The sequence below is a fragment of the Nelumbo lutea genome, chromosome 6, assembly GCF_056320005.1.
Source record: "Nelumbo lutea isolate HS-2025 chromosome 6, American lotus-T2T, whole genome shotgun sequence".
NCBI lineage: Eukaryota > Viridiplantae > Streptophyta > Magnoliopsida > Proteales > Nelumbonaceae > Nelumbo > Nelumbo lutea.
The window spans coordinates 55,761,340-55,782,265 of NC_142689.1; the positions used below are offsets into that span (position 1 = coordinate 55,761,340).

A 20,926-nucleotide genomic window follows, 5' to 3' on the forward strand; every position below is an offset into this window, starting at 1 on the left:
AGGTAAAATCATCATTCGTCATTGGCAAAAGTAGGTCTACAAGTCAAAACCAAAGGCTGCAGGTGTACATGACTAGTCCTCACACAAGTACTACCTCCCAGTCACACAGGGTACAAAACCCCATAAATTACTTCTGAAATAAAGTGCACTCTGCTGAGGTCTACTGGCAGCAAGTAAACAATCCAAAACCAGTTCATATATGTTAAAATAATTTAGTTGCTGATGCTAGGGTCTGTTTGGCTAATTAAAGTATTTTTTATTTCGTTTTTTCTTTTTGTTATGTCTGTTATTGTACTCAGGGGCACAAGGGTCTTTTCCCTTGTTATTTATGCCGCCCTATATATATTAAAATAAAGGTTGGCGCCGCCAGTACTGTTACACTACAAAACCCTTCTTTCTTCTCTCCTCTCTTCTCTTCTCTTCTCTTCTCTTCCCTTCTCTTCCTCTTATTTCTGGCTGGCCATACTGTCAAGATGGTATCAGAGCGGGAATACTGATTAAAGAGAGCGATCGAACAACCTTACTGAGAGAAAGATTGAACAGGCTAGTTGAACCTGGGCGGAACAGAAATCTAATTATGGACTGAAAAAACAGCTCTACAACTGGTACGGTTCTCCCCGTTTTCTCTTCTTTACCCTCCTTGGTCATGTGCCGAGTGAAAACCCTATGAGTTTGGGCAGGTGAATGCTGTCGAATCTATATACCCCCTGTTTTTTTGGATCGTGTGATCCTGTTCATGTGTTAAGACAACTGTAGGTCAAGGATACCGGTCTTCTCAATGATTTGATTTGACTATAAGTAAGAAGGATTTCTCCTGCTGATTAGTGGTTGTTAGACATTCTGGAATTCTGGTAGGTTGGGACTGTTAAAACTATACAGGTCTGAAATTTGCCGAATACTACCTCTGTTTTGTCCGGAATTTGGTACTGCTTGTGCTCAACCTTGTTGTTAAACCCAAGTGTGTGGGTATGGACTGAGTGGAGCATTGTTTTGTGGAGTAAGGAGGGGTCCTAAGTCCGGTGTTTGGGACTGATTATCTGTTTGACCATGTCGACTGAGAATTCTGCTACTTCAGAGATTTCAGGGAGCCACAATGGAGTGAGTGGGGGAATGGATATGAGCTTTCCCATAGCTGTTATTCCCTTTTATGGTTTGAATTACCTTGAGTGGTATAGGGGAATAAAACTCTACATCACTGCTAGGGGGAAAATAGGATACATCAATGGGAGAGTGAAGGAACCGAAGTATGGAAGTGCTGAGCATGATAGGTGGAACCAAGAGAACAGTATGGTGATGTCTCGGCTCTTGGTTTCAATGCTGCCACAAGTAAGGAAGACTTTTATGTGGGTTGAAACTGCTTGTGAGATATGGGAACAAGCGAAGTCCACCTATTCAGAGCAGAGACACTATGCCAAGATATATCAACTGCAAGCTGAATCTTCTACTTGCAAGTAGGGGGAGAGGAGTCTCTCGATGTACTATTCTAATTTGACATCAATATGGAAAGAACTTGATCACTATCAGAATGTGAATCGGAAGTGTGATGAAGATGCAAAGGCCTATAAGTCACTTGTATCTCAGCAACAAGTGTTTGCCTTCTTCCTAGGGCTGAATCCTTTGTACGAGTCCATCAGGGTGCAGATATTGGGTAGTAAAGACTTGCCATCAGTTCAGGAGGTGTATGCCTTGGTGCAGTCAGAAAAAAAGCAGAAGTGTAATGAATGGTGTAGAAGGGGAGTCAGTTGCCCTAGCTGTCCGGGGAAATTCAGATACAAATGTCGGAGGTGGTTTTAAAAAGGGTGACACTAAAAAAAAAATCAGATGATAAGCGCAAGCTTTGGTGCACTCACTGCCAGAAGACACGACACACGAAAGATACATGTTGGGATCTCCATGGAAAACCTAAATGGGCACAGGATTTGGGTAAGAAGTCAGCACCTAATCAGGGCAAGAAACCAGACCAACAGAATCAAAAAAGGTATAACTCAGCTAATATAGCATCGACAGAGACTAGTCCTTTGGTAACTCAGGAGAGGCATCCCAGTTCTGACCCTAAGGAAGATATTATCAACTCCTTCCGTGAACATTTGGAATTGTATGGTAGGACGCTCCGCCAGATGGATTTTGGTCCTACTCCCTCTACCTCGTTTGCGTCTACGTTAGGTAATGCCACAGCCTTCCATGTGTCATCTCATACTACTGATTCTCCTTGGATTATTGACTCCGGAGCCTCAAATCACATGACCGGTAAGTCAAATTTGTTTCAGACATATAACATTTTCTCTAGGAGAGATAAGGTAAGACTGGCTGATGGTTCTTTTTCTACCATAGCTAGCCGAGGCACCATACCTCTCCCACTTGGCCTTACTCTTCCTAATGTACTGCATGTTCCGAAATTACCTATTAATTTGCTGTCTATTAGTAGTCTGACTCACTCCTTGCACTACTCAATCACTTTTTTTCCGTCTTCATGTGTGTTTCAGGATTTGACATCGGGGAAGATGATTGGTAGAGGAAGCATGGTGGATGGTCTCTACGTGTTGAAGAATAATACTGGTCTAGTGGCGATAGAGTCCATGAGTTCGGCAAGTGAGAGTTAAGCCTATTTATGGCTTAGTCGTTTAGGTCATCTTTCTTTTGAGTCGTTAAAAGTTATGTTTCCAAAGTTGTTTGAGTCCTTGTCAGTGAGTTGGTTACAGTGTCAAACTTGTCAGTTGAGTAAGCATTGTAGAAGTTCTTTTCCTTTACGAAATAAAAGATTTGAATTTCCATTTCATATTGTTTATTCTAATGTTTGGGGCCCTATTACTCTACCTACTGCGGATGGCTATAAGTACTTCATTACCTTGATTGATGATTATTCTAGATACACTTGGGTTTACCCTATGCGATATTGAGATGAAGTGCCACAAATTGTGAAAGATTTTCAACGCATGGTGTTCACTCAGTTCCAAACAGAAATCCATATCTTCCAGTCAGACAATGCGAAGGAATATTTCCATAGTGATCTCACGAAGTTTTTTGCTTCGAGTGGGTCACTTCAGCGAAGCTCTTGTGCCAGGACACCCCAATAAAATGGTGTGGCTGAACGGAAGAACTGTCACATTCTCGAAGTCGCTCGTGGCTTGTTGATTCATATGAATGTGCCGAAACAGTTTTGGATGGATGCAGTCTTGTGTGCGACATATATCATCAATCTCATGCCCTCTCGGCTACTAGAGTATAAGGCCCCACATCAGCTCTTGTTCCCTACAGCCGCGCTGTCCACCATTCCGATGCGTGTTTTTGGGTGTCGTTGTTTTGTCCATAACCTGTCTCCTACTCGTGGTAAGCTTGATCCTCGGGCTATTCCTTGTGTTTTTCTTGGTTACCCTTTATCTCAAAAGGGGTATCGCTGCTATGATCCCATTGCTCGCAAGTGCTATGTTTCCATTGATGTCTCATTCTTTGAGAATCAACCTTTTTTCTCGGTTTCTCCTCAGGGGGAGAGTAGGGTTGAGGAGAAACAGGCGACAACTCAAATTCAACTACCTCCTTTACCCGATCCTCCTCCATTCCGGGTTTTTCATCGTCACCATAAGAGCCAGTAGAGTTCAAGAGCCGTGGAGCCTGACACTATGCAACCAACATCATCGGATTCACCCGAGGCAGATCCGTCTCATCAGCTAGGTACACTTGCTCCCATTAATATATTTGTTCCTTTAAATGTTGATTCACCTGTCACTAATGATCTTAATATTCCTATTGCTAAGAGGAAGGGTGTTAGGTCTTGTACCACTAATCATCCTATCTCTAATTTTGTGTCCTATGAGCATGTTTTGCTTCATACTGTGCCTTTCTCTCTTCTGTGGATAGTGTCCCCGTTCCTAAGACTGTGGCAGAAGCTTTGTCTAAACCTGAATGGATAGATGCAATGTAGGAAGAAATTGATGCTTTACACAAAAATGACACTTTGGAGTTGATAGACCTTCCTGAAGGGAAGGAACCAGTGGGGTGCAAGTGGGTGTTCACAGTGAAACACAAGGCTGATGGAACTGTTGAAAGGTACAAGGATAGACTGGTAGCAAGAGGCTTTACACAGGTATATGGAGTGGACTATGTAGAGACTTTTGCTCCAGTAGCCAAGATGAACTCTATCAGGATTCTTCTTTCCTTGGCAACAAATCTTGATTGGGATCTTCACCAATTGGACATCAAAAATGCTTTCTTGAATGGTGACTTGGAAGGAAGTGTACATGACCCAACCCCCAGGGTTCTGTGCCAAAGGTAGTGAACAAAATGTGTGCAGGTTAAAAAAATCTCTATATGGGTTGAAACAATCGCCTCGGGCTTGGTTCAATAAATTTCATTTAGCAATTCAACAGATGGGGTTCAAACAATGCAAGTTAGATCATACTCTATTTGTGAAAAGAGGTGAAGGTAAAATTGCAACTCTTATTGTGTATGTGGATAGTGATCACAGGAGATTGGGAGGCTGAAATCCGGAGACTGAAAAAATTCTTAGCCACTAAATTTGAGGTGAAGGATCTAGGCCCCTTACTATACAGGCAAGTTGGGGGTAAAACCATTTGATTCACCTATTGAACCTAATCACCATCTGGGAGACAGTCAGGGAGAGTTTTTGAAAGATGTAAAGATGTTCCGAAGACTCGTGGGGAGACTTCTGTATTTGTCTATGACCAGGGTTGATATTGCCTATGCAGTGGGTGTCCTTAGTCAATTCATGCACAACCCTAGGACAACTCACTTTGAGGCTGTAGAGAGGATCTTGAGATATCTCAAGAAGTTTCCTGGAGCTGGTTTGTTGTTCCAGAAACACAATTACTTAAAAGTGGAAGTATATACTGATCTAGATTGGGCAGGAGCAGTCAATGACCGAAAGTCTACTAGTGGATATTGTGCCTTTGTAGGAGGAAACCTTGTCACATGGAGAAGCAAAAAACAAAGTGTGGTGGTTAGATCCAGTGCTGAAGCAGAGTATAGAGCGATGGCTCATGGGGTTGCGGAAATCATGTGGATAAGAAATCTGTTAGGTGAACTGGGTTTCGCAGTGAGCAATCCTATGTCACTCTATTGTGACAATAAAGCTGCCATCAATATTGCTGCTAATCCAGTTCTGCATGATAGGACGAAACACATTGAAATGGACAAGCATTTTATTAGAGAAACTTGAAAGTGGAGAAGTGTGTACACCATATGTTAGCTCAGAAGAACAATTTGCAGATATCTTCACTAAAGGTCTTCATCATGTGCGGCACAAAGATTTGTGTGACAAGTTGGGCATGATTGACATTTATGCTCCAACTTGAGAGGGAGTGTTAAAATAATTTAGTTGCTGATGTTAGGGTCTGTTTGGCTAATTAAAGTGTTTTTTATTTCGTTTTTTCTTTATGTTATGCCTGTTATTGTACTCAGGGGCACAAGGGTCCTTTCCCTTGTTATTTCTGCCGCCCTATATATATTAAAATAAAGGCTGGCGCCGCCAGTACTGTTACATTGCAAAACCCTTCTTTCTTCTCTCCTCTCTTCTCTTCTCTTCTCTTCTCTTCCTCTTATTTCTGGCCGGCCATACTGTCAAGAATATATAAGAACACTGCTGCAATCTACTACCAGTCCAGGAAAATTGAAAAATAGTCACGATTGGACTACACACTTCACACACCAATCAATCATAGCACATACCTGTTATGAAGGGGATCACACACCCCTGTACAGCACCTGTAGGAAGATGCAAAACCAGAGATAAGCGTTCACAGCATCAGCCAAAAGGAGAAAAGAAGCTTCACAGCATCGACCTCCTCCTACTAGGGGGTTTACCTTGGTACTACAACCAAGGAAGAACCCAGAAAAAAAAAAACGACAAGTAGTTCTGATCAGACGATTAGGGTTTCTTGTCCTTACTGTTCAGGAAATCAGAAATCTGGGTTGAATGGATATGATTCAGAAGAAAAAAAACGACTCCTATTGCCCAGATTTGCGCTCTGATACCATGTTTTCTCACAAGAATAGAGAGAGGGAAGAGAGAGGAGAGAAGAGAGAAGAGAAGGGGAAGAAAGATGTGTGAGAGTCAAAAAGTTAGGTTGGCAGCGCCCAGCTTCTGTTTTATAATAATATGATGTAACAAATAAAAAAATGAAATTACAAGTAGGTCCCTGGTGGCCCACCCTAAAAGTAAAACTCAAATAAAAGAAAAGAACATGCTGATAGCATTCTAGGCTGACAGCAATCTAACAACCGAAATAAAACACTTCAATCCAACATCTCATATATTCCTTCTCAGGTTATAGAGCTTCCTTTTATATTGTTCATTGACTTGTAATGGTCATGTGGCAGATTATTACAACCAGCCATAATCGTTTGCCACTTGGCTTCTTGATCTGTTACACTTAACTGAATCTTGATTCTAAATTAGTTGTGCTTAGTTGTCCTTGTGGCTGAGTTGGTTTCTTCCTCTTCCCTCTAGAATATACCTTTAGCTTATTATCTTGGCTCTCTGGGTTCTAACATCAATACCCTTAGCAGAGCTTTACTACAACAAGAGCCCCCACCACAACACCCATATAAGCCCCTATCAAACCATCTATGGGTTCAATCCCGTGGGTCCCTTGGAACTGACCGAACTTCTAATCCTAGTGAGAGCCATTGCTAAGATAGATGATATGCTCACAAGACATAGATTTGTGCTAGAGTCCAATGCCAACTACAAAACTCAGAAAGATCAACATAGGAGAAAGCTAACCTTTGCAGAAGGTGACTTAGTTTGGGTTGTTCTAACCCCTGAATGTTTCACAGCCAATGAACCTCACAAGCTGCAGAATGGGAAACTCAAACCCTGCCACATCATTGAGAAAATCAATGATATGCTTATTGTGTTGAACTTCATCTCTGTTTTTAGACTTCCAATGTGTTCAATGCGAAGCATCTCTACCCTTACCATGGTGAGAATGATTCCTGTGAGATCTCAACCTTGAGGTCGAGCTTCTGTCTATGGTCTACCTGAGGAGGAGGATGCATCCCACGAGGCTGAGAACAGATCAGGCAAGACATCAACCCATGAGATCCAAGGGAACGAGCCATAGCTACACATGGCAAGAAGAGATGAGGCTGGAACACTCACATCCCATGATGCTGTGAGACCGCAGAAATCGACGAGACCAAAACCTCGGCTTGCTCAAGCATAACGGCCTCACGAGGTTGTAGAGATAGTGAGGTTTTGGAGCCCACAAGGCCCCTCTATGAGAGCCTCGTTTCGAGGTTCTACCAACCTGCCTCACAAGGCCCCGGACTCTGCAATCTCTGAAGCCCTTGAGACCAAGCTACAAGGTTTCTCCACCAACCCACCTTGCAGATTTCCCACCCTACAACTCTCGCTGACCCGGTCTGTTATCACCACCACAAAACCCGTCCGTCAACCAATCATTTTCGAGCAAAGGTTGACAAACACCTGCCATCACTGATTACCACTTTTAGCCTTTCACCTTTTTGCATGTAGTCTTTTTTTGTTTTGTTGTTTAGCCAACTTTGTATCAGTGTTTTAAAAGGCATGGGAGGCGTACGCCTGGAGGCACACCTCCAGGTGAGGCGCTACCAAAACGCCCTGAGGCGTATGCCTCTTGTGCTTTTTTCATGAGGCGTGCTAGAGGTGTATGCCTCATGCGCTTCATGCGCATCTGATATAAAAAGACAGAAAAAAAGAAAAAAGAAAAAAAAAGGAAAGGAAAGGAAAAGAAAAGAAAGGGAAGGGAAAGAGAAAGAAAGAGAAGAAAAAAAGAGTTCATCCTCCACCTAACCCCCTCCTCTTAAGGAGGCTTACGCCTCCTTGTGTTTGAGAGGCTTACGCCTCTTGCATTCTGAACTATGCCTCACGCCTCTAGGTAGTGGAATGCCTCGCGTCATGCCTCCGCATTTTAAAACGTTGCTTTGTATTATTGTCTTTGGTGCCAAAGTTAAAATTTCCTCAATGTAGCTTCTATAAAATCTGCTCAGATATTTGTAATGTTCATCTTTGATTGAAAGAACTTTTCTTTGGGCGTTTCCACCTTTGTGTTTCTTGTTCACTCTTGTTGAGCTTGTTAGAGCCATAGAGCCCCCGAAACCCTTTCACCTCCTGCTAGGATAAAGGTTCAAGGTCATCATCTTTGTAGGTTGAAGGTTGGTATTTTCACTGTTACAGTACCTAATGTTACAAACTTACAATACCTTTATTGCTGCCAATCGTCTTTAGTGAGATTTACTCCACTTAGGGACTAATGGCCACACCACCGTGGGAAGGTTAATGGACCTCATGTGCACCCTGCTATGTTCCCACACCTTAATCCCCCTTTAATGTGTAGCACGTAATATCAAAAAAAGGTTTAAAAGAAGAACAAGTTTAGTGGTTGACACTATAAAGTGCATAGAAATGTTTTTTTCTCTATGTACATTATATAGCTAAATAAGAAGACATGTCAACATTAACCTAATACTCAACACGTGGAAACTGTCTGGTGTTTACCTGTGTCAGACAACTGAAATGGATAACCTGTTCAATAATATATAGTTTCTTTAGGGAAACAGCTGGGATTTACATTCTTTCTAAGAAACAAAATTCGAATCTTTGAGTTATATCATATATTCAGCCTGCTTCTACATGGATTAAACATTCAATTAGTAGGCCAATTCTTGACAAGCTATTGCTTGTAACTTTTAACTGGCCACCTTAACCTTTCAGTGAACTAATTTTTTTAAACAATATTCAGTGACCTAATTTCTTTCAGAAAAGTAGCTTGAAAAGTAAATTCCAGTGTACATGCATATTTAGGATCCGATTTGCTCTTTGTCTATTTTCTATCCCGAGGTTGGCTGCTGGTCGAACTGCGAAAATCTGGTCATAAATGGTTCATTTGTCAAGGTAGTAAGGACTTAGGATGAACAAGATTTCCTTGTATTTATTGGGAAGAAAGTATTGCTTTTGGTCTTTTATCAAGAAACCTGGAAACTGCTTTTGATTTTAGTTTCCTTTTATTTGAAACCTTTGCTAAAGTATCTTATGCTTGCAGATATTCGTGTAAAGGAACCATCACTGGAATCTTTGTGCAGGTAGAAACTAATCAATCTAGTTCCTTCTTGTTTATAGGCATTTGGTTCATAATGCTGTGGAGTAATTTTTTGTGTGCTCAATGTACCCTTGGTTATTTCCAGAGGTAGGAAGCAATATGAACCACCAAGGTATATGACAATTAACATTGCCATTGAACAGCTCTTGGAAGTCGAACAAAAGTATGGAGAATCTGGTAAGATTCATCAACTTTCAATTTTCATCATTTTTATGCCTTGTCCTTTTAAATATCTCAAATTAATGGATTTGTCCTTTTTTGTCTTGTTTCTTAGCATGCTCGGACAAAATCTAGATTATTTTTGGTAATTCTCTGGGTTCACTCTTGGACCTTATTGTCATGACAACTTGTTAATTAAGAATGTATTTTTTTTTTGATAAATATTGTTAGAGGTGGAAGATAAACAAATAAAGAATGGGAACAACTAAGAGCATTCCTCAGAATGGAAAGTGATGGTGAGGGATGCTAAGAGTGGAGAGTTATCCAGAACTTACAGTGTCATCAGGAATCCCTTGGGAGTGGGGCAGGCATTATGCTCCAGACAGGCTGTTTGAAACAATCCTCAGAGGTAGGAGTTGGCAATATGAATCAGTGTTCCAAAAGGCATTTGATGCTTATGTCCTGAGTCTTGCCTTGAGTTGATGCATAGTTTGCATCTAACATTAATGCCTAGGTGCCTATTGACAAATAAGGCCTATAGTATACAGGAAATAGCCCATTTTACATTCTCACATTTTTCTTGTTTAATGTAGAAAGTATAATAAAAATGAACTAGAAAGCATAACCACAAAAATCCTAATTTCATAAATACTAACAAACCAAACAGCATGTGAACATCATTAAGAAACACAAATTATCAATTAACTAAGCATGTAATGACACAAAAACTTAAACAGGATAAAAAGAAGTGCATTGCTCTTCTAGAGTTGCAAACTTCAGCATGTCAATGGAGAAACAGGGCTTCTACCCCACCTTTTTCTTGATGGATTTTGGATATGGACTCAAACAAACCGGTACGCTTATAGCCCTAGTTGGGTTGACAAAATTCAGCCAAGTGCCAGGTTGGAGCAATTGTGTGGACTGAGTTTTCAAAGTTTTCAGAAGATATGCATGCATTTAAACCTTAGCCACACCAAAGCCAACCAATTCTGGTTGCCTGTTGCCGTGGTGGACAAAGTGGTGGATTACAATTATACATGAATGATGGTGCATTACTTCTAAATTTCTTTACTTCTGTGTGACAAGTAGCAAGGACAATAGAGAAAAGGGACAAAGGAATTACACCGAGGGGAAATTTACTGTGAAAGGCTCTGTACAGATGGCTGGGTGTACAGAAGGCAGTGTTGCAAGAGGTCTTCTAAATAGATGATATGTCTGTGTTGGACGCATGTCAGATTCTGTTGAGACCTTGAGGGAGACATCTATATAACATTTCTTTCTTATCTCCTAGCTTATTTGACATAAACAAGTAACTATTGTACAAGGTGAATTGTTTAAATAGTATATACTATATACTAGAAAAGTTTAAACATCTCCATGAGTTCATGCTTTGTTGTATTTACCAAGTCAGAGTCTTGGGCATGCATTGGGTTCTGACTGCCATGTTTGTGTCCATACGACACCGACAAAAGGTCATCCAAAAACAACTTAAGGAAGCTTGTATGATAAACTGGTTGCTGAAGGTGACTCCAAAGTAAATATAAGCTGGTTGTTTGGTGGAAATATGGCTAAATGGAGTTATAGAATTCTAGTCCTAGATTTTGTCGAGGAGGGTTGGAAGCTTGAGGGGGGAGTTATAGAATTCCTCGTGTCTTACAGATGTCCCCTTTGCCCAAGTAGATTTGCAAAATTCTTGAACACATGTCGTTCCATCCTAAATGACTCACAGCATCTATCCGGATTCTCTAAATCATTTAGGATTTCATGCCATATGTATGTATGTCCCCTTAGAGCTGATGTCCTGCATGGTCGCTTTGGTTTTCGCATATTATACGCATCCAACACCAAAGGTACAACACCCATCACCATCATGTCATCGTCTGATGATGATGAATCATCATCGTTCACATGCCTCTTACACCAACGTGTCGCCATGATAATATGTTCCATTGTTATAGACAATATTTACCCTATGATGGCTTCCATAAACAAGAATGAAACATAAAATGAAACAGAAAATAAAGCAATAGAAAGAAACCTAACATGGTCAATACGTAGTTGCCCAAAATCAAATTCATGAGTAAGCATTCTCACATATAGTTGCTCCAAAAAAGTGTTCATACAAGTGTTCAATCATGTATTCCAAAACGAAGCCTAACATGGTCCATACAAGTGTTCCAAAAAAGTCACATAGGAAGCATATCAAAAGGTCGAGAAAACCAAACTACTAGTTCCAAAATAACAGTGTGTGATAGAAGATGTCAATTCTAGCTCGATGGTCTATTCATGTACATGAGAGCAACAAGCCAAGGTCCCCTAAGATCAGATCTCATTGTCATGAAAGATTTCCTCCATTTTGCATCTTGGAAGATGTTGAGCAGGAGAAGGAGAAGAAGAAGGGAAGAAGAAGAAGAAGAAGAAGAAGAAGAAGAAGAAGAAGAAGAAGAGACTACAAAGTTAAGGCCTTAACAAAACTTAGCTTCAGTCGAGTGAAGCATTGCATTTATACTATTATGGCCGTACATAACAATATGTCTATAGAATTACAAAAATGCCCCTGCGGGTACTAAGTCTGTGAACAGTACATATAATACACATGTTAACACTCCCCCTCAAGTTGGGGCATAGATATCAATCATGCCCAACTTGTCACAGAGACCTTGATGTCTGGAATGGTTTAGCCCTTTTGTAAATAAGTCTGCTAGTTGGTCTTCAGAGCTGATGTATGGAGTGCATACTTCGCCTGTGATGATTTTCTCTCTGATAAAATGCTTGTCAACTTCAATGTGCTTTGTTCTATCATGTAGTACCGGGTTGGTAGCGATACTGATAGCTGTCTTGTTGTCACATAGTAGAGTCATGGGTTTACCAACTAGAAAACCCAACTCTCCCAATAGATTCTTTATCCACATACTTTCGGCTACTCCGTGTGCCATTGCACGGTACTCAGCTTCAGCATTGGATCTAGCTACCACGGTTTGCTTCTTACTCCTCCAAGTAACAAGGTTCCCTCCTACAAAGGTGTAGTAATCACTAGTAGACCTTCTGTCACTTTGAGATCCAGCCCAATCCGCATCTGTGTAAATTTCAACCCTCAAGTGTCCATGTTTCTGGAATAATAAACCAGCACCTAGGAACTTCTTAAGATACCGAAGTACTCTCTCTGCTGCTTCAAGATGGGTGGACCTAGGTGCATGCATGAACTGACTGAGGACACCAACAACATATGCTATGTCTGGACGAGTCATAGAGAGGTACAACAATCTTCCTACAAGCCTCTGAAATTGCTTCACATCCTCAAGAGGTTCACCTTGGCTGTCACTTAACTTATGGTTGGGGTCAATGGGAGAGTCAGCTGGTTTAATCCCAATCTTTCCAGTGTCCTTAAGCAAGTTTAGGACATATTTCCTTTGGGAGATGAAGATACCTTTTTTTGATTGGGCAACCTCAATTCCAAGGAAGTATTTGGTAGGTCCTAGATTTTTCACTTCGAACTGAGTGGTAAGGAAGCCCTTCAAACTTTGAATTTCATCCACCCAGTCACCAGTAACAATTATGTCATCCACATATACTATTAGGGCAGCCATTTTAGCTTCTACCCTTTTTACAAACAGTGTGTGATCTGACTGACATTGCTTGTATCCCCTCTACTGAACTGCAGTATGAAATCTGCTAAACCAAGCTCTTAGTGATTGCTTCAACCCATATAAAGACTTCTTTAACTTGCACACTTTCTATGCACTTCCTTGAGCCAAAAAACCCGGGGGTTGAGCCATATAAACTTCCTCTTCAAGGTCACCATTCAAGAAGGCATTCTTGATGTTGAGCTGATGTAGATCCCACAATTCAGATTGGCAGCAAGAGAGAAAAGTACTCTAATAGAGTTCATTTTGGCAACATGGGCAAAGGTTTCTGCATAATCAACTCCATATACTTGAGTAAAACCCTTTGCCACTAAACGAGCTTTATACCCATGCACAGTTCCATCAGCCCCATGCTTAACAGTGAACATCCATTTACATCCAACTGGAACCTTACCCTTAGGGAGATCAACAAGTTCCCACGTGCCATTCTTATGAAGAGCATCGATTTCTTCCTTCATGGCATTTGTCCATTTTGGTACTGAGAGAGCTTCTACCACATTCTTGGGAATATGGGTACTGTCAATGGAAGTAAGGAAGGCACGAAATGAAGGTGAGATGTTCTCATAGGAGACAAAGTTGGAAATGGGATGTTTTGTGGTGCACAACCTAACACCTTTCCTGTGAGAAATAGGAAGGTCAAGATCATTAGCAACAGGGAGGTCAGGACTATCATTGGGAGTCAAGTTACCTGAGAGAGTATGATCTTCCCCCGAGGAGATTGATGGAACTTGAGGTACAACTTCTGGATTCTCCATAACTCTTGAACTTGGTTGGTCTTTATGACGATGCGAAAAAACACGAAAAGGTGGAGGATCAGGAAGAGAAGGGGGAGAAGGAGAAGGATTAGGAAAAGGAGGAAGCTGAACCAGTTTCTCCTCATGCCTACACTCCCCCTAGGAGAAACAGGAAAGAAGGGCTCATCTTCAAAGAAGGTAACATCCATGGAGACATAGAATCTCCGAGAAACAGGATCAAAACAACGATACCCTTTCTGAGAGAATGAGTAGCCAAGAAATATACACGGGATAGCACGAGAGTCCAATTTCCCCCGGGTGGGAGATAGGTTTTGGACAAAGCACTGACAACCAAAAACACGAGGAGGGATAGAAAGAAGAGGGGCCTTAGGAAAGAGAAGCTGATGTGGGGCTTTGTACTCTAACCTACGAGAGGGAATTCGATTAATGAGGTATGTAGAACAAAGGACAACCTCAAGCCAAAATCGTTTGGGAACATTCATGTGGAGTAGTAAACCCATGCCACTTCAAGGAGGTGTCGGTTATTCCATTCAGCCACACCATTTTGTTGTGGCGTACAGGCACAAGAGCTCCGATGAAGAGAGCCATGTGAAGCAAAGAATTCCGTGAGGTCACCATGAAAAAACTCTTTTGCATTATCTGACTGGAATATTTGAATCTCGGTCTGACATTGGGTGAAGACCATCTGTTGAAAATCTTGGATAATTTTTGGTACTTCCTCACGGGTTCGCATTGGATATATCCAAGTGTATCTGGAATAATCATCAATGGAGGTAATGAAGTACTTGTAGCCACTCTCAGAAGGTAAAGTAACAGGGCCCCACACATCAGAATGCACAATGTGAAAAGGAAACTCAGATTTGCTATTTCTTTGGGGAAATTGAGTTCTACAATGCTTGCTTAACTGACATGTTTGACAAGAAAGATTAGAAACAGACATTGACTTACACAGTTTTGGGAAAACCAATTTCAAGGTCTCAAAAGACAAATGACCTAGACGATAGTGCCACAAATACATTTTACTCTTTTTGAACTGACTCAGACTCTGTAACATGAAGGCCAGCCGTATTCTCCAACATGTAGAGTCCATCAACCATACGTCCCCTACCAATCGTCCTCCCCGAGGCAAGATCCTGAATCACACAATAGGTAGGGAAAAAAGTCACAGAACAGTTCAAGGAATTTGTAACACTACTGACTGAGAACAAATTCATAGGGAATTTTGGAACATGAAGAACATCAGAAAGAGTAAGGCCGAGGGGAAGAGAGAGAGTTCCTTGATCAGCTATGGAAGTGTATGATCCATTAGCTAGTCTCACTTCATCTCTTTCGGAAAGAGGGTGATAAGTTTGAAAGTATGAGGACATACCAGTCATGTGTTTTGACGCTCCAGAATCGATGATCCATGGAGAGTCAAGGTTGTGAGGCAGCATGGAAAGTTGTGGCAGGATTACCTGATATGGATGCAAAAGAGGTGGTGGGAGGAGCATCCATCTGGCGAATTGCTCTACCATAAAGCTCCAAATGGTCACGAAAGGAGTTTACAATATCCTCCCTTGGGTCTGATCCAGAGTAGTTGTGTTGGCAATGTGGTGTTTGAGGCACAGTAGAAGTGGAGGGCTGATTCTCCCGAGTAACTATATTTGCCATGAGGTGTTTCTTGGTACCTTGTTGCCCGGGTCTTCTAATTACATCTGAGCCTTGCTTCTTAGGTAAATCCTGAGCCCACTTTGGTTTCCCATGGAGATCCCAACAAGTATCTTTGGTGTGCCGGGGCTTCTGACAATTAGTGCACCACAATCTTTCCTTATTCATGATTCTAGGTTTAGAAGTACTCAAAACACAGGCACACTGTCTTACAGAGCTGTTACAGTCCACAACTAGGCACTTGCTGATTTTCAGTTTCATAGAGAACCAAACACAAACACTACAGCTGCAGTACTAGGATGTATGACCTACACTGTGTAGGAGTCCACAAAACAATATACGAATTGCTCTTGCAGTGTAACCAGGTCTGAATGATCTACAGTTTTGCAACTCCAATACAGCTTCTCAACCAAGAGAGAAAAAACAACTCGGTAGAAACAACAATACAAGTGGTGGTGCACCACACCTAATCGGCTGATATCCACTTTCCAGGACAGTCGAACAGTCACTTAGGGTCTAGGGTTCAACCACAGTCCCTTGGAGAGTTGAATAGAGCAACATACAATCGGAGGAAGGGGAACAATCCCTACATAGGTTTTGGGACATTAACAGTCATGCAAGAAGAGAGCCATAAACAGGAAAAAAAAAATTCAGTCCCTATGTCACCCGAACTGTGAATAGGTAGAACAATCATGGATTCAAACTTCTCTTCAGGTCAGAACCTTCCTTCGAACATCTGGGATGGATTTCCATAGACTTCTTACCCGAGCAACACCAGCTACCAACACCTAAGGCTGGAAGTTGAACAGTCAGTAGCAAAACCCTTTTTTTTGCGCTAGGAAGTTGAACAAACAACTTTCATGTAGCAGAACCCAACTCGACAGTGGAGACAATTCGCAGCACTAGAGAATGCTTCCTCTCCTTGTCTTCGAGCATCCAGGACTATAGCTTCTACGCAGTAGTGGAGAGAGACCTCAGCTGGTTGTTTTCCAGGCCTAGACAGTCCTGCTCTGATACCATGTTGAGCAGGAGGAGAAGGAGAAGAAGGGAAGAAGGAAGAAGAAGAAGAAGAAGAAGAGGCTACAGAGTTAAGGCCTCAACAAAACTTGGCTTCAATCGAGTGAAGCATTGCATTTATACTATTCTGGCCGTACATAACAATATGTCTACAAAATTACAAAAATACCCCTACGGGTACTAAGTCTGTGAACAGTACATATAATACCCCTGTTAACAGAAGAGTTCTGTCACCTTTAAGTAATAGTAGGATGGGAAATGCAATGTGTCATACATGTCATTAAGAATGCTCATGTATTGTTGTATTTCTGCCATCTCTTTCATTTCCTTTTCTGTTTTCATCTCCCTTAGCCTTTCATCTTTGTCCTTTTCTCTTGCTACTTCCCTTTCGTACATCTCTACATCTTGTTCCATTCGTCTTTTCTTTGTCTCCACCCAAGTATGAATGACACGCTCAATCCACTGAAGGTTCTACCTTTTCCCCTTTTTCGTGTTGCTTGGAGGATCCCCAACTCTTGTGTGACGTTCAGTGGTCTCCACTGGGATCTCCTCGTCAAGATCAGCGGTGTTGGGAGTTGTCAGTGGTTCTCTAGTGAATGGGGTTCCACTGTCATTGAGATCAACTACTAGTATAGAACTAGACGGTTGTGGGGACTCAGTAAGATGATCTGGATTCATGTTGGTTAAGTAATCCCTATTTCCAACTGCTTGTGTCCCCTCAAATATGTATTCTAATTCATTCTAGTTTCGATATGTCTTTGTCCTAAATTTCTTTGCCTAGTTGTATGTCTGTATGTGTTTATGTATAATCAGTATTTGCATCAATCAACTTTTAAACCATGTCGGATTTTGTGATTCACTGGCCTTGTAAAGATTCTGCCAAACATCTTCATTAGCAACCGCAATCTTGGTGATTATTTCTTATTTGTATGCCACCATTTCTCTATTTGTATTCGAGGCCACTTTTACTATATATAGTAATGCTCTATTTCTATTAAATATCTTAATTGTGATAAATTTAAAATAATTAAACCCTTCTCATCTTCAACACCAATGAATTTGCACCAGGATTCAACAAGTAGGATTGAACTAACAGATAGGAAAAACAAGATATTTGTATACTTGTCTCAAGTCTCATATGTAGATAAACACTCAGGGATCTAATGCACAAACATATGACAAGCAGGATGGATGCAAATACATCAACTAATGATGATTGTAGGATAACTGATCAATCCGCAACATAGACTGATGCGGAAGAAGAGACATTCATCGAGCTGATGGTTAAGATGGTGATGGACGGAAATAAACCTACATCAAGTTTCAATAACATAGGGTGGAATTATATTAGTAATCATTTTAATTGAATCCACAACAAGAATTATGTGCATGCGCAATTCAAGATCAAATATGACATACTTAGGAGGTGCCACTAGCACTACAACAAATTCATAAATCATATTGGGTTTACGGTGGGTCCCATCACCAAGATGCTGGTTGCCAATGAAGATGTTTGACAGAATGTTTACAAGGTCAGTGAATCACAAAACCCAACATGGTTTAAAAGTTGATTGATACATAAACACATGCAGGCATACAACTGGGCAAAGAAATTTAGGACAAAGACATATTGAAATTGGGATGAATTAGAGTACATCTTTGAAGGGACACAAGCAGTTGGAAATAGGGATTACTCAACCAACATGGATCCAAATCATCTTACTGAGTCCCAACAATCGTCTAGTTTTATACCATTAGTTGATCTCAATGACAGTGGAACCCCATTCACTAGAGAACCACTGACAACTCCTAACATCGCTGATCTTGACGAGGAGATCCTAGTGGAGACCACTGAACGTCATACAAGAGTTGGGGATCCTCCAAGCAACACGAAAAAAGGGAAAATGCAGAACTTTTAGGGGATTGAGCATGCCATTCATACTTGGGTGGAGACAAAGAAAAGACGAATAAAACAAGATGTAGAGATGTACGAAAGGGAGGTAGCAAGAGAAAAGGAAAAAGATGAAAGGCTAAGGGAGATGGAAGTAGAAAAGGAAATGAAAGAGATGGTAGAAATACAACAGTGCACGAGCATTCTTAATGACACATTGTATTTCCCATCCTACTATTACTTCAAGGCGATAAAACTCTTCCATGATGCAAAATTGAGGAAATCTTTCATGACAATGGGATCTAATCTTAGGGGACCTTGGCTTGCTGCTCTCATATACGGGAATAAACCATCGGGCTAGAATTGACATTTTCTATCACGCACTGTTATTTTGGAATTAGTAGTTTGGTTTTCTCGTCCTTTTGACATGCTTCGTATGTGACTTTTTTGGAACACTTGTATGGATCATGTTAGGTTTCGTTTTGGAACACACGATTGAACACTTGTATGAAACACTTTTTTGGGGCAACTATATGTGAGAATGCTTACTCATGAATTTGATCATTTTTGGGCAACTATATTTTGACCATGTTAGGTTTCATTCTATTGCTTTATTTTCTATTTCATTCCTGTTTATGGAAGCATATCATCATTAGACGATGACATGATGGTGATGGGTGTTGTAGTACCTTTGGTGTTTGATGCGTATAATACGCGAAAACCAAAGCAACATGTAGGACATACATACATATGGCATGAAATCCTAAATGACTTAGAGAATCCAGGCAGATGCTATGAGTCATTTAGGATGGAATGACATGTGCTCAGGAATTTTGCCAATCTACTTAGACAAGGGGACATTTGAAAGACACAAGGAATATCACTGTGGAGGAAGCATTGGCATTTTTTCTTATAACAATGGGCCAGAATGATAGAAGTTGCTTGATGGCGGAGCGTTTTCAACATTCTTCTTGGACAATTATTACACACTTCAAGAAGGTTGTTATGGCAATATGTCATGTGGGAAGAAAACTAGTGACTCTGCCTTCCTTCGACCAGGTTTTGACATATATTAGGGAGTCTGATAGATTTTACCCGATGTTCAAGGTAATTGCAATACTAATCACACTAATGTTCTGTTATTGTTTACGATTCCCTAATGAGTTATTTTACACCATTAGGAATGCATTGGTGCCATGGATGGTACACATGTTTTTGCTAGTGTGTTGCAGGCTGAGCAAATACCTTATAGGGGTAGGAAGAAGGTCTACACATTGAATGTCTTAGCAATCTACGACTTTGATATGCTTTTCACCTTTGTATACACGAGTTGGGAAGGATCTGCACATGACTCCAGGATACTTTGAATCCATGACCAGGCCGAATATTGGGTTTTCAATACCTCCTTCATGTGATTCAAAATAAAATTTTGCATACATTACATATTTGCTCCATTTTTCCCCACTGAAATGTAGGAAAATATTTTCTCATTGATGCTGGCTTTCCCAATGCACCGGGATTCTCAACTCCATATGCTGGAGAGCGGTATCATGTGAGTGAATTTCATGGACACGGTGGTAGGTTTAGATCCAACGAGGATCTTTTTAACTACACCCACTCTTCTTTGCGCAATGTCATTGAGTGGTGTTTCAGTATATTGAAGGGCAAATTTCCAATATTGAAAAGCATGCCATGGCTGCCATGCCAGCCATATATCGTAGCGACATGTTTTATAACATTCAACTCATAAAGAGAGAAGCACGTGAAGATGTAGACATCAATCATTGGGCCAACGAGGGCATGACATCAATTGATGATAGTGATGATCATAGAGCTGGACAACAAGTTGCCAGCTCTTCCACTTCCAATACCGATATGAATGCTATTAGGGACAATATTGCAAATGCGTTATGGGAGCAATGTCAAAGGAATCATTGATGACCTAGCTAGTGTTTTACCTTCAATCATTATTGGTTGTCCATGTGTTATTAGTGGCATTTATGTGCATTTACAATCGGATAAACTTTTTGTTTAATATTTATTCAATTGAATATTAATGGACTTGTACATGATATAGCTAATGTTATTAATCCATACAACATCTATTAATTGTTATTCTTTTTTTTTTTGTGAAATTGTGCTATTTTTAAATTATTACATTTTTTTAGCAGTTTACTCCATTTTTGTGTCATTTTATGACATTCTATTCTAGGCTTTTTATCAGTTTGTGTTTGTGATTTTCTTATATATATAAACAAAGTATGAAAATCAGAAAGTTGAATGAAATTTCATGGGGAAAACAGAATATATATAGATATATATAGTTCTATATTTTTCCATTTCTCTAGAATTTTTCTATATTAATGTTGGAATTTTTCTGTTTTTTCCATGTAATTTTCAGATTTTTTGCCATTTTCCTCATGATTTCCTGAATTTGTTTTTTTTTTTAATAGTCTATTCAACAATTGGGACCATAGGATGAAATAGGTGTTTTTTTTCCACCATTGGATGTAAGATAATATAAACATAGTAGAAGCACTGAATAATGGTACAAAGTGCTGAAAACATATATGGAGCATTGGTACCAAACAGAAAACGCTGTTGTTGCTCCAGGAAACGTCCTACCTGGCAGCAACGTTTCCAAACAAAAAAGACACCATTTTCTCAGAAAACGGTGCTTCCAACCCACACATATCTCCTGCAGCATCGATGCCAAAC

General features: G+C 40.6%; 1 protein-coding gene across 2 annotated transcripts in view; it reads left to right on the forward strand.

Moving 5' to 3' along the window:
* Nucleotides 1-20,926, forward strand: part of LOC148848970 (Tetrapyrrole (Corrin/Porphyrin) Methylase) — a 69,866-nt gene that overhangs the window by 40,818 nt on the left and 8,122 nt on the right. For both annotated transcript variants that reach the window (XM_088950989.1, XM_088950988.1), the window contains exons 6-7: nt 9,039-9,078; nt 9,181-9,272. In XM_088950989.1, coding sequence (XP_088807115.1) covers nt 9,039-9,078; nt 9,181-9,272 — 132 coding nt within the window. The remainder of the gene's footprint in view (nt 1-9,038; nt 9,079-9,180; nt 9,273-20,926) is intronic.